The sequence below is a fragment of the Rhinoderma darwinii genome, chromosome 1, assembly GCF_050947455.1.
Source record: "Rhinoderma darwinii isolate aRhiDar2 chromosome 1, aRhiDar2.hap1, whole genome shotgun sequence".
Classification (NCBI taxonomy): domain Eukaryota; kingdom Metazoa; phylum Chordata; class Amphibia; order Anura; family Rhinodermatidae; genus Rhinoderma; species Rhinoderma darwinii.
In genome coordinates this window covers 169,859,273-169,874,012 of record NC_134687.1, presented here as the reverse complement: position 1 = coordinate 169,874,012, position 14,740 = coordinate 169,859,273, and the positions used below count along the sequence as shown (strand labels likewise).

General features: G+C 45.1%; 1 protein-coding gene across 1 annotated transcript in view; it reads left to right on the top strand.

The window, feature by feature from the left end:
- The window catches only part of PRSS12 (serine protease 12), a 153,031-nt gene that overhangs the window by 30,334 nt on the left and 107,957 nt on the right, over positions 1-14,740 (top strand). Inside the window, exon 3 of the mRNA XM_075860584.1 lies at positions 10,611-10,783. Coding sequence (XP_075716699.1) covers positions 10,611-10,783 — 173 coding nt within the window. The remainder of the gene's footprint in view (positions 1-10,610; positions 10,784-14,740) is intronic.

Here is a 14,740-nt window from a genome sequence, read left to right as displayed (position 1 = left end):
CCCTTCTCCAGATTTGTATCTCCACACAATCCTGTCTCTGAGCTCTACATGCAGTTCTTTCCTCCTCATCGCTCTGATATGCATTGTCAGCTTTGAGACCTTATATAGACATCGGTGTGTCTTTCCAAATCATGTCCTATCAAATGAATTTACCACAGGTTGACTCCAATCAAGGTGTAGAAACATTTAATAGATGATCTAGAGAAATGGGAGGCCCCCAGAGCTAAATTCCAAATGTCATAGCAAAGGGTCGAAATACTTACAGTGAAGGAAATAAGTATTTGATCCCTTGCTGACTTTGTAAGTTTGCCCACTGTCAAAGTCATGAACAGTCTAGAATTTTTAGGCTAGGTTAATTTTACCAGTGAGAGATAGATTATATAAAAAAAAAAAGAAGAAAATCACATTGTCAAAATTATATATATTTATTTGCATTGTGCACAAAGAAATAAGTATTTGATCCCCTACCAACCATTAAGAGTTCAGCCTCCTCCAGACCAGTTACACGCTCTAAATCAACTTGGTGCCTGCATTAAAGACAGCTGTCTTAAATGGTCACCTGTATAAAAGACTCCTGTCCACAGACTCAATTAATCAGTCTGACTCTAACCTCTACAACATGGGCAAGACCAAAGAGCTTTCTAAGGATGTCAGGGACAAGATCATAGACCTGCACAAGGCTGGAATGGGCTACAAAATCATAAGTAAGACGCTAGGTGAGAAGGAGACAACTGTTGGTGCAATAGTAAGAAAATGGAAGACATATAAAATGACTGTCAATCGACATCGATCTGGGGCTCCATGCAAAATCTCACCTCGTGGGGTATCCTTGATCCTGAGGAAGGTGAGAGCTCAGCCGAAAACTACATGGGTGGAATTTGTTAATGATCTCAAGGCAGCTGGGACCACAGTCACCAAGAAAACCATTGGTAACACATTACGCCGTAATGGATTAAAATCCTGCAGTGCCAGGGAGGTCCCCCTGCTCAAGAAGGCACATGTACAGGCCCGTCTGAAGTTTGCAAATTAATATCTGGATGATTCTGAGAGTGATTGAGAGAAGGTGCTGTGGTCAGATGAGACTAAAATTGAGCTCTTTGGCATTAACTCAACTCGCCGTGTTTGGAGGAAGAGAAATGCTGCCTATGACCCAAAGAACACCGTCCCCACTGTCAAGCATGGAGGTGGAAACATTATGTTCTGGGGGTGTTTCTCTGCTAAGGGCACAGGACTACTTCACCGCATCAATGGGAGAATGGATGGAGCCATGTACCGTCAAATCCTGAGTGACAACCTCCTTCCCTCCACCAGGACATTAAAAATGGCTCGTGGCTGGGTCTTCCAGCACGACAATGACCCGAAACATACAGCCAAGGCAACAAAGGAGTGGCTCAAAAAGAAGCACATTAAGGTCATGGAGTGGCCTAGCCAGTCTGCAGACCTTAATCCCATCGAAAACTTATGGAGGGAGCTGAAGATTCGAGTTGCCAAGCGACAGCCTCGAAATCTTAATGATTTACAGATGATCTGCAAAGAGGAGTGGGCCAAAATTCCATCTAACATGTGTGCAAACCTCATCATCAACTACTAAAAACGTCTGACTGCTGTGCTTGCCAACAAGGGTTTTGCCACCAAGTATTAAGTCTTGTTTGCCAAAGGGATCATATACTTATTTCTCTGTGCACAATGCAAATAAATATATATAATTTTGACAATGTGATTTTCTGTTTTTTTTTAAATATAATCTATCTCTCACTGGTAAAATTAACCTAGCCTAAAAATTCTAGACTGTTCATGTCTTTGACAGTGGGCAAACTTACAAAATCAGCAAGGGATCAAATACTCATTTCCTTCACTGTAATCTAGTCCTAAGGGTCCTTTTATATGTAGATATAGATTGTTAAAAAGAGCACCAATTGTTGATATTCGCAAGTAATTTACGTTCCAAAGAATTGCATTTATATGTTATAATAATCAGTTTTTTTTTTAAATGTAACTGCAATCATTCCTGCGATCCACCTCTTATAATATTTCATTTACAAATGAGAGGCAGATGCCTGTTTACACGACAAATGATAATTTTTAACTCAGCATAAAGGATGTGACAAGCCAGCAAATTATCACTGACTGTTGACTCGCTGTACATGTTTACACTGGACAAGGAGTGGAAACGTTCCCTCAATCTAACGATTATGACCCCGTGTAGCATTGAATTCATGATATTGTTGAATCACAAAATTCGGAAACAATATGGCCGTGATGACACGTTACATAACACTTTTCCTGAGCCCCTTTAATCACTGTGACTGGTTCACAACCTTGTTAAAGTAACTTGAAATAACTTCTTAAAGTAACCCTTGAAAGTAAGCTGTTAAATAATACAGTGCAAATAACTGTAAACATATCAGCATCACTTTCTGAAATAAATTCTCCATACTTATGGCAAATCTTCAAAGTATACACTTTGCTAATATGCTCAGCCTATGATTAAAACTGATCCAGATCTTTGGGCCAATGCCAGACAGAAAATCTAGCCCTGGAGAATAACAGAAAGCTTTATATCAATAAATATAGCAAGTCTATGAGTAAAATTGGCTATAAACCACACATTGACTTTTTGCTCTTTTTCCTCCTTGCAATGACCCTTTTAGAGAACCCACTTTACTGATACACTAAGACTGTTAAAATAATGTGCAGTTCATCTGCTGATTTATAACCATGTCTTAATGCATGAAGCTCAACCAACAAATAGTGTCTACAACTCTGTCCACCCTTCGTGATAACACCAGGCTCAGACTGTCTGGGCAGAACTCCAGGAAATATTTCATTCAATATACAGTATTATTCTTGTTAGATTATTATTTGGCATTGGATTAAATAGAATATACATTCCATTCCTAAAAACTATCATATACTAAAAGTAGGTACAAGTTTGTGAAAGCTCTGTAACCCAGAGCAAAGATTTAGTTTGGGGTCCCTTCCCACAAAGTAATACATTCAGTAATACTGCATACAGGAATTTTTAGTTCAGCAACAGAATTATCAGCCCGTCCTTCTCCTGCACTGCACATGCTGGGTGGCAACCTTGCTCCCCTCCTATTTGCAAAGTAAGTTTACTGCTTCAACAATATGTGTCCAAGATATTATTAAAACTGTATTATTAACTCTTGGTGCCTGTGCCAGTGGAGTCCCCTCCCTCACCCAGCACCTAGGGCACATTTCCTACCAGCTCACCCAAGCTGCACCTCTGTCACTGGTTATTAGTTTTAACTTAAAGAGGCTCTGTCACCAGATTATAAGTGCCCTATCTCCTACATAATGTGATTGGCGCTGTAATCTAGATATCAGCAGTGGTTTTTATTTTGAAAAACGATAATTTTTGAGTAAGTTATGAGCAATTTTAGATTTATGCTAATGACTTTCTTAAAAGACAACTGGGCGTGTTTTTACTTTTTACCAACTGGGCGTTGTACAGAGGAGTGTATGACGCTGACCAATCAGTGACCAATCAGTGTCACACACTTCTCATTGTTCCAGCCCACTGTTACAGTGTGATTATGCAGTGAAAGAAGCTGGGCTGGAACAATGGGAAGTGTATGAAGCTGATTGGTCACTCATTGGTCAGCGTCATACACTCCTCTTTACAACGCCCAGTTGGTAAAAAGTAAAAACATGTCCAGTTTTCTTTAAAGAAAGTCATTAGCATAAATCTAAAATTGCTCATAACTTGCTAAAAAATGATTGTTTTTCAAAATAAAAACCACTGTTGTTATCTACATTACAGCACCGATCAGATTATGTAGGAGATAGGGCACTTATAACGTGGTGACAGAGCCTCTTTAAGCAAGTTGTTGAATGCCATGGTTCAGAAAACATTAAGGGTATGTGCACAGGATAGCAGGCATTTACGTCTGAAAAGACAGACTGTTTTCAGGAGAAAACAGCTGCCTCGTTTCAGACGTAAATGCTCCTCCTCGCATTTTGCGAGGCTTCTCTGACAGCCGTAAATTTTGAGCTGTGCTTCATTGAGTTCAATGAAGAACGGCTCAAATTACGTCTGAAAGAAGTGTCCTGCACTTCTTTTGCCGAGGCTGTATTTTTACGCGTCGTCGTTTGACAGCTGTCAAACGACGACGCGTAAATGAGAGGTCGTCTGCACAGTACGTCGGCAAACCCATTCAAGTGAATGGGCAGATGTTTGCCGAAGTATTGTAGCCCTATTTTCAGACTTAAAACGAGGCATAATACGCCTTGTTTACGTCTGAAAATAGGTCATGTGAACCAAGCCTTAAACAGGTAACACAAATGAAGCATTATGCTATTTTGTTTGAATGCCATAAATAGTTTTATATCTATGCCAAACTTCAAGCAGGGAAGGTCTGTAAAGCTGGCCGTGCACTAGAAATTGAGAAAATCTGAAAAGGCAGATTTAGACCTTTTCCTGCCGAATAGCGGCGCCTTTTGTGACACGACCGAGCCTGACAGATGTCGATCCAAGACAGATATCTGTAGCGTCCATAGCCGCGAGCCGTTGGGTTTACACACCTCCTGACGCCCACAGCCATGGATCTGTGAGCGCTGGCCCCCATCTCCTTCCCCGGAGACTCCGGTCCATTGTGTCCAGTAGGGTGCGCGCACATGCTCGTGCCCGCTCTTAAAGGGCCAGCGCACATGAAGAAAATCCTTGTCATCAACACACATGATTTCCTGGACTACAAGAAGGCAACAGCCCATCTGATCCTTGCCTAAGCGTTGTTAGTATATCCCAAGTCTGTCTTGCAAATGGTCCCTTAGTGTTTCCCGTTCCAGTTGTCCCTTAGTGTAGAGTAGGTGGAAGGACTTTCTGTTTGGTGGACTGGAGAGGGTTTGGTCCTGAGAAGATGTCCTGGGAGCCGGAGGAGAACCTCTCATTCTGGTAACAAGAAGAGGGGTGGCGTAAGAGGGGGGATACTGTAGCGTCCATGGCCATGGGCCGTCGGGTTTACTCACCTCCTGACGCCCGCAGCCATGGATCTGTGAGCGCTGGCCCCCATCTCCTTCCCAGGAGACGCCAGTGCTCACTTCTGCTCCGGTCCGCTGAGTCCCGTAGGGTGCGCGCGCATGCTCGTGCCCGCTCTTAAAGTGCCAGCGCGCGCACATGAAGAAAATCATCATCATCAACACACATGATTTCCTGGACTATAATAAGGCTCCAGCCCGTCTGATCCTTGCCTGAGCGTTGTTAGTGTATCCCAAGTCTGTCTTGCAAATGGTCCCTTAGTGTTTCCCGTTCCAGTTGTTACCCGTGCCCTGTTACCTGTTCCTGTATCCCGTGCTGTGTTCTTGTTCCTGTGCCTACTAGTTGGAGTCACTTCTACTGCACCTGAGTCATCCGCCATGTCCTGTGTCATCTGCCACGTCCAGAGGGATTCGCCACATCTGGCGCAACCTGCGGCACCTGCTGTCATCCACCACCTCTGGCTTTACCCGCTGCATCCACCTCCATCCGTGCCAGAGCTGCGGCCACTGTCTGGACTATCCAGGTACCCTTGTGTGGAACTTTGCATAGCTGGGGTTCGCTGTTGTTTGTCCAGCTGCCTCTCTGATACGGTGGTGCGGCCTAGTGGGTCCACATACCCATAGATCGTGACAGTACGCTCAGGCCATGGACCCCGCTGGTCAACCTGAGACCTTGTCGACCCAAGTCACGGCAACACCAACTCCTCCTGTTGGTGAACGCCATTGCCCATCGGCTGCTTGCTCCAACCACAGTTGTCACCGCACCCATTCCTGCTGTTCCTCCTGCTACACTTCCTGTCTGTACCAGTGCCGACCCCATGTGCTTCTTGCCGCTACCTTCACACTATGATGGAGACCCGAGGACCTGCAGGGGATTTTGGAATCAGTGCCTGATCCACTTCAGACTACATGCCAGGTCCTTCTCTTCAGATCACATCAGGATCGCCTTCATCATCTCCCTCCTTACTGGCAAAGCCCTGGCATGGGCTAATCCTCTGTGGGAACATCAGGGACCAGAGATCTTCCGCTTGATTTTTGAGGAACCTGGGAGAGTTTCTTCGGCTGCTGCATCTCTGCTGATCCTACACCAGGGAGACCTCTCTGTGGGCGAGTATTCCATTCAGTTCCGTATCCTGGCTGCTGAGTTAACATGGAATAATGAGGCTTTGGTGGCCACATTCTGGCAGGGACTGTCATCGGGGATTAAGGACGAGCTGGCCGCTCGCGATCTGCCATCTACCTTGGACGATCTTATCCTACTTGCCACCCGGGTTGACATGAGGATACATGAGTGTTCCCAAGAGTTTCTTCAGGAGAGAGAACTTCCTAGGCTGGATTCTACTTTCCAACATTCCTCCTCAGTCATCCCACCAGAGGATCCTATGCAGATGAATCATGTCAAATTGTCTATCCAGGAGAAACAACGCAGACGCAGTTCTGGACTTTGTCTGTATTGCGGCCTCGGAGGCCATATTGTGCGTCTGTGTCCCCAGAGGCCAGAGAGACCCCATTGCCTAGGATTGGTTGGAGAGACAACCCTAGGTGGAACGGTACCTAATAAAGCATTCTGTTCCAAGCTGACTATTCCTGTGACCCTAGTAACCGGCGAGAGGACGCATCGGGTTTCTGCCTATCTTGATTCTGGGTGTGAGGCAAACTTCATCCAAAAACAGCTTGTGGATCATCTTCAGTTACCCTCAGTTCCCCTGGAGACATCTTTGGCTGTTGCCTCAGTGAATGGACTGCCTCTGCCTGATCCCATCGTTTCTAAAACCAAGCCGTTGAAGTTCCAGGTTGGAGTCCTTCATTCTGAACTAATTTCTTTCTTTGTTTTGCCCAAGGCCATCAATCCTGTTCTGCTAGGCCTGCCTTGGCTTCGACTACAAGCCCCAGTCCTGGACTGGAATTCCGGAGAGGTTCTCCAATGGGGCTCCAAGTGCCTTGGTCATTGTCTGTTGCAGATCCATCCTGTCCAGCCTCCTCTACCTCAGTCATTGGTGGGACTGTCCCCCCAGTTTGCAGATGTTTTCAGCAAAAGGGAGGCTGAGACGCTGCCTCCACATTGGACTTATGACTGCCCCATTGAACTGGTTCCTAATGCCTCTCTTCCCCGTGGCCGAGTATATCCTCTCTCCTTGCCAGAGTCTCTATCCATGTCAGCCTTTATCAAGGAGAATTTGGAGAGGGGTTTCATACGAAAGTCTTCCTCCCCAGCCGGGGCTGGGTTCTTCTTCGTTAAAAAGAAAGACGGATCCCTTCGACCCTGCATTGACTACCGAGGTCTCAACCAGATCACGGTCAAGAATAAATTCCCATTGCCACTTATATCCGAGCTGTTTGATCGCATACGAGGAGCCCAAAAATTGTCTAAGCTAGACCTGCGGGGGGCTTATAACCTAATCCGAATTCGCCAGGGTGACGAATGGAGACTTTTTTCTTCTGCAGAGCGCAATTACTCTATTGGGGATTGGGAGCTACTAGCCATCAAATTGGCTCTGGAGGAGTGGAGACATCTGCTGGAGGGCACAGCTCACCCCATCCTGATCTACACCGATCACAAAAACCTCACCTACCTTCAGTCTGCTCAACGACTAAATCTACATCAAGCCAGATGGTCGCTGTTCTTCACCCGTTTCCAATTTGTGCTCCACTACCATCCCGCTGTCAAGAATGTGAGGGCCGATGCCCTGTCCAGGTCATTTGAGACGGATGACATGGTGGAGTCCCTTCAAACTATCATAGACCCATCCTGCATTGTCACTGCCAATCCTTTGCAGGTTAGAGACATCCCTCTGGGGAGGACTTTTGTTCAGTTGGCAGACAGGAGAAGAATTCTCAGATGGGGACACATTTCTAAATTGGCTGGGCACCCTGGTGTTCGTAAAATCCGAGACCTGATTGCTCATCACTTCTGGTGGCCCACGCTGCGTAGGGATGTTGTCGACTTTGTCTCTTCTTGCACGGTGTGTGCTTCTAACACTGGTACTCACTCCAAGCCTACAGGCCTGCTTCAACCTCTGCCTGAACCCAATGCCCCCTGGCAGCACATTGCAATGGACTTTGTCACTGACCTTCCTCCCTCAGCAGGATGCAACACTGTCTGGGTGGTGGTGGACCGGTTCTCGAAGATGGCACATTTTATCCCGCTGACCGGCCTCCCCGACTGGCGAGTTTATTCATTCAGCACATCTTCTGCTTGCATGGCTTGCCCCTTCACATTGTGTCTGTTCAGTTTACCTCAAAATTCTGGATGGCTCTCTGTAAACTCCTGGATGTGAGATTGGACTTTTCCTCAGCCTATCACCCCCAGTCCAATGGGCAAGTCGAGAGGATCAACCAGATCTTGGAGAATTATCTCTGTCACTTCATCTCCTTACAGCATGATAACTGGGTACAGCTTCTTCCATGGTCCGAGTTCTCGTACAACAACCACACAAGCGAGTCGACCACTTCCACTCCGTTTTACATTGTGTACAGTCAACATCCTAGAGTCCCTTTTCCAGTGTCTACTACTTCTCAGGTACCCGCTGCTGACTCTGCATTTGGGGACTTTCTGCAAATCTGGCAACAGACCCGGTCCTCTATTTTGCTGGCTGTCAATCTCATGAATCGAAAAGTGGATACAAAAAGAAGAGAGCCGCCTCAGTATCTCCCAGGTACCAAAGTCTGGCTGTCCTCACGGAACATTCGTTTGAATGTGCCTTCATACAAGTTTGCTCCCAGGTCCCTCGGTCCTTTTGAGATTCTGCAACAGATTAACCCTGTCTCCTATAAACTGCGGCTGCCTCCTACCCTCAGAATGCCCAACTCCTTTCATGTGTCCCTCCTGAAACCAGTGGTCCTGAACCGCTACAGCAAGACTTCCTGTTCTACAACTGCTCCCAGCGGTTTTTTTGATGTGTTCGAGGTGAGGGAGATCCTGGACTGCAAGAGGGTAGGAGGAAGGACTTTCTGTTTGGTGGACTGGAGAGGGTTTGGTCCTGAGGAGAGGTCCTGGGAGCCGGAGGAGAACCTCTCGTTCTGGTCACAAGAAGAGGGGTGCCGTAAGAGGGGGGATACTGTAGCGTCCATGGCCACGGGTTTACTCACCTCCTGACGCCCACAGCCATGGATCTGTGAGCGCTGGCCCCCATCTCCTTCCCAGGAGTCGACAGTGCTCACTTTTGCTCCGGTCCACTGTGTCCCGTAGGGTGCGCGCGCATGCTCGTGCCTGCTTTTAAAGGGCCAGCGTGCGCACATGAAGAAAATCATCATCATCAACACACATGATTTCCTGGACTATAAGAAGGCCCCAGCCCGTCTGATCCTTGCCTGAGCGTTGTTAGTGTATCCCAAGTCTGTCTTTCAAATGGTCCCTTAGTGTTTCCCGTTCCAGTTGTTACCCGTGCCCTGTTACCTGTTCCTGTATCCTGTGCTGTGTTCTTGTTCCTTTGCCTACTAGTTGGAGTCGTTTCTACTGCACCTGTCTCATCCGCCACGTCCTGTATCATCTGTCATGCCCAGAGGAATTCGTCACGTCTGGAGCAACCTGCGGCACCTGCTGTCATCCGCCACCTCTGGCGTTACACACTGCATCCACCTCCATCCATGCCAGAGCTGCGGCCACTGTCTGGACTACCCAGGTACCCTTGTGCGGGACTTTGTATTGCTGAGGTTCCCTGTTGTTTGGCCAGCTGCCTCCCTGCTAAGGCGGTGCGGCCTAGTGGGTCCACATACCCACAGAACGTCACAATATCTGTGGAAAGGTTATTCCGTCGTGTTGGATTTTTCTAGTTGTTGTTGGGGGCAGTCCTGTAAAGTCGTTCAAGCCAATTGACACGTCTGTGTCCCGTCAATAGAAGCCCAGATCTAGGCATAATTTGATTGGTGATTTGTTGTTTTAAGATTTGGCGTTGTTGCCCAGAACAACAATCTTCACAGATCAACCATGAAGGAAAAGTTGTTCAGAAAACCTGCGGTCTGAAATCACTAATGTATGGCACGCTCAGGCGCCATGAGGTCTAACAATCATTAGAGTTTCACACTACTGAAGACTTAATGCCCTTTAAGCAGGAACCAAAAGACTAATGTTTCATCAATAGGATCTCCATATGACATATTGCAGGTAAAGACAACAATTCAAAATGTTTCAGAGAGAGAGAGAGAGAGAGAGAAATCTGTGCAGTTTAGTTCTTTGCCTTCAAATGGCTTCAACATTAAATTTCTTTGCATTGACTTTTTATGTCCATGTTTATAATACATTAAATTGTTGCTTTATGGCTATCAACTTCCTTTCGTGTCCTTGTTAACCTGGACTAGCGATGGTGTAATCTAATAATAATTTTTGTTGATACAAAGGAATACACGGACTGTAGAAGAAGTACTTCATATTGTAACATTGTAACTACAGCTCAGGAATGTTCTAAAAAAAATATAAACATATATGTAAAAACATTCTACTTGATAAATTTCTAGATGTAAACCGTCTACCCTCATCTGATAATGCGGCCCTTTTTGGTGGTGTTGTGTCTGAATTTAGTCATGAGTAATATAGTTTCTGACATGCATTGTTAAATAAGTAATAAAAATCCATAAATCTCACAACTCTTCTTTTTTTTTTTTACTTTTCATAGAAATAAAGGGGAAGCAAAAAATATACCATTATCTGGGGTGATTCCATCCTTTTGGAATGATGTACGTTGCCGCGGTGATGAAGAAAATATACTTCTTTGTGAAAAAAACATCTGGCAGGGTGGAACGTGTCCACAGGATTTAGCAGCTGCGGTTACATGTAGTTTTACACACGGTAAATAAACATATAGCATATAATCCCCAATCATTGTGAAATGTACTGTGGTTTAATATTTTATTCATGACTTTTTTTTTCTTTAACCTATCAAACCTTAAGATATGTGTAGCAGTGTTTAAAGAGGCTCTGTCACCAGATTTTGCAACCCCTATCTGCTATTGCAGCAGATAGGCGCTGCAATGTAGATTACAGTAACGTTTTTATTTTTTAAAAACGAGCATTTTTGGCCAAGTTATGACCATTTTTGTATTTATGCAAATGAGGCTTGCAAAAGTCCAAGTGGGCGTGTTTAAAGTAAAAGTCCAAGTGGGCGTGTATTATGTGCGTACATCGGGGCGTTTTTACTACTTTTACTAGCTGGGCGTTCTGACGAGAAGTATCATCCACTTCTCTTCAGAACGCCCAGCTTCTGGCAGTGCACAGACACACAGCGTGTTCTCGAGAGATCACACTGTGTCGTCACTCACAGGTCCTGCATCGTGTCGGCCAGATCGGCACCAGAGGCTACAGTTGATTCTGCAGCAGCATCAGCGTTTGCAGGTAAGTCGATGTAGCTACTTACCTGCAAACGCTGATGCTGCTGCAGAATCAACTGTAGCCTCTGGTGCCGATGTGGCCGACACGATGCAGGACCTGTGAGTGACGTCACAGCGTGATCTCTCGAGAACACGCTGTGTGTCTGTGCACTGCCAGAAGCTGGGCGTTCTGAAGAGAAGTGGATGATACTTCTCGTCAGAACGCCCAGCTAGTAAAAGAAGTAAAAACGCCCCGATGTACGCACATAATACACGCCCACTTGGACTTTTACTTTAAACACGCCCACTTGGACTTTTGCAAGCCTCATTTGCATAATTACAAAAATGGTCATAACTTGGCCAAAAATGCTCGTTTTTTAAAAATAAAAACGTTATTGTAATCTACATTGCAGCGCCTATCTGCTGCAATAGGAGATAGGGGTTGCAAAATCTGGTGACAGAGCCTCTTTAAGCCTTTTAAATACAATGGTGGATTCATAAAAACTCTTAATTGAGAAATTCTTATTATTATTATTACTCTTTATACCGATGTATACGTTAAGGGTTACTCCCAACTCAGACATTTATGGCATATACACAACTCTGGGACCTGCACCTATATTGAGAATGGGGTCGCCCGACCCCTGTTTTACCTGGTGAGGTGGCCGCTGGATGCTGATTCTAGGCGGGGACTAATTAGAGCTCTTGCTCAGCTGTTTACTTAGCTGCCTCTGTATATGCTTAAAAATATACAAAATATATTATGCATTCTTGCTCTAGAGAAGACTGGTTCAATGTACCCAGTATTTGCAGCTGCATATATGCTAGTAAAGCACATGTAGGCACTATATAAATAGTAAATGCAGCGCCAATTTACTGCCACACATAACCTCAGTAGTCACATATAGTGTCCATTTGGTGCCATACGGGGCCTTTTTAGTGCCCATATAGTGCCATACACTGTATTAATAGTCACATACAGTCCAAGATAGTGCCCTTCATTTTCCTATTATTGACAATGGCTCCTTTATAATTACTAATTGCAGTGTAGAAAATGTTATTTATTTATTTCTGCAACTTATACAGCGCCAACACATTTTGCAGCGAAGTACAAAAGTTGTGCTCACTTGCTGTCCCCAGTGTGGAACGCAATCTAAATGCCTGTCTAAATGTCTGTATATTTTTGGAAAACCTCAGTTTCTGGGATTTCTAGACACTTGGAATGCAACATAAATGGTGCCCATTAAAGCATACCTCCAGTTGTACCCAAAATCAGGTTTGAATGCTGTAAGGCTGGGTTCACACTACCTATTTTCAGGCGTAAACGAGGAGTATTATGCCTCGATTTACGCATGAAAATAGGGCTACAATACGTCGGCAAACATCTGCCCATCCATTTGAATGGGTTTGCCGACGTACTGTGCAGACGACCTGTAATTTACGCGTCGTCGTTTGACAGCTGTCAAACGACGACGCGTAAATTGACTGCCTCGGCAAGGAAGTGCATACTTTATAATGAGAGCACAGTCCACAAATGCGGACGACCGTCCACGGCCGGCCATGCCCATAATTATGGGCCGTAATTATGGGCACGGTCATGTTCATGGGGCCTAAGCGTTTGGTTGACTGCTCTTTCAGCTGATCATCTGCCCGTGGGGCTTACTGGCAGGTTGTCACCATTGAAATTCATTCAAATAAAATATCTAATTTACCTCTATTAGTCCTGTAAAGCCAATTATTTTTTAGTCAGCAAGTTAGAAAGCAATATATTGGTGACTACTTTTTTGCAACCTACACCCCATGCACGCACAGGGGCAGCTAAACAAGTCCTTCAATACAAGTACCCTATATTCATAAGATCTTGGAAAGTAGATTAATATTTATCTTAGCTCAAGTCAAACCTTAAAAAGGTTATCCAGAATTTGAAAATTGATGGATAGGCCAACAATATTACATTGGTGAGGGTCCGACTCTCGGCACCCCTACCAACCAGCTGATGAGGTGGCCGCGGCGTTTGTACGAACGCTGCAGCCTCTTTATTGTTTATATCGCTTTCATTTGTGTTTGCACTTGCACACATTATTACTTTTGTAACACAATGTGAGTAGAGAGAAAAAAGCTGCATCACCCGGTCTGACGTAAATAAATTCTTTAATGCGTGTGAATAAGATGTGGGGGGAAAACGGAGACGGCTTCATTTAGCGCTGTACGCAAAACGGCTGTTTCCTGTCACTGTCTCTGTCTTCCCCCCACATCTTATCCACAAGCATTAAAAACATTTTTTACATCTGGTGATGCGGCTTTTTTCTCTCTACTCACATTGTGTTATTTATGGTCTTACCTACCAGGCCTAGCACCTCCCTAGACCCATACCGCAGCCCCTGTTGCGCCTCTGTAGGAAGATGTGCTTAAAGAGGCTCTGTCACCAGATTTTGCAACCCCTATCTGCTATTGCAGCAGATAGGCGCTGCAATGTAGATTACAGTAACGTTTTTATTTTTAAAAAACGAGCATTTTTGGCCAAGTTATGACCATTTTTGTAGTTATGCAAATGAGGCTTGCAAAAGTCCAAGTGGGTGTGTTTAAAAGTAAAAGTCCAAGTGGGCGTGTATTATGTGCGTACATCGGGGCGTTTTTAATACTTTTACTAGCTGGGCGCTCTGAAGAGAAGCATCATCCACTTCTCTTCAGAACGCCCAGCTTCTGACAGTGCAGATCTGTGACGTCACTCACAGGTCCTGCATCGTGACGGCCACATCGGCACCAGAGGCTACAGTTGATTCTGCAGCAGCATCAGCGTTTGCAGGTAAGTCGATCTTACCTGCAAACGCTGATGCTGCTGCAGAATCAACTGTAGCCTCTGGTGCCGATGTGGCCGTCACGATGCAGGACCTGTGAGTGACGTCACAGATCTGCACTGTCAGAAGCTGGGCGTTCTGAAGAGAAGAGGATGTTACTTCTCTTCAGAGCGCCCAGCTAGTGAAAGTATTAAAAACGCCCCGATGTACGCACATAATACACGCCCACTTGGACTTTTACTTTTAAACACACCCACTTGGACTTTTGCAAGCCTCATTTGCATAACTACAAAAATGGTCATAACTTGGCCAAAAATGCTCGTTTTTTAAAAATAAAAACGTTACTGTAATCTACATTGCAGCGCCGATCTGCTGCAATAGCAGATAGGGGTTGCAAAATCTGGTGACAGAGCCTCTTTAAATTTAAGAGACAGAAATCAGGGCTGTCCACCGGGCTCTTTTGGCCCCAGCACTATATACATGTCTGTTCTCTTGCTATGTCTCCCACCAGAGCAGGCAAGTCTCCATTTATCTTGTCACTTAGCTTTGGGTCAAGTTACAGTATTAAGTATTGTGTACATACAGAAGGACAAATCATTATGTTATTTGCTTTCGCAAGCCTATATATGTGAACATTTGTT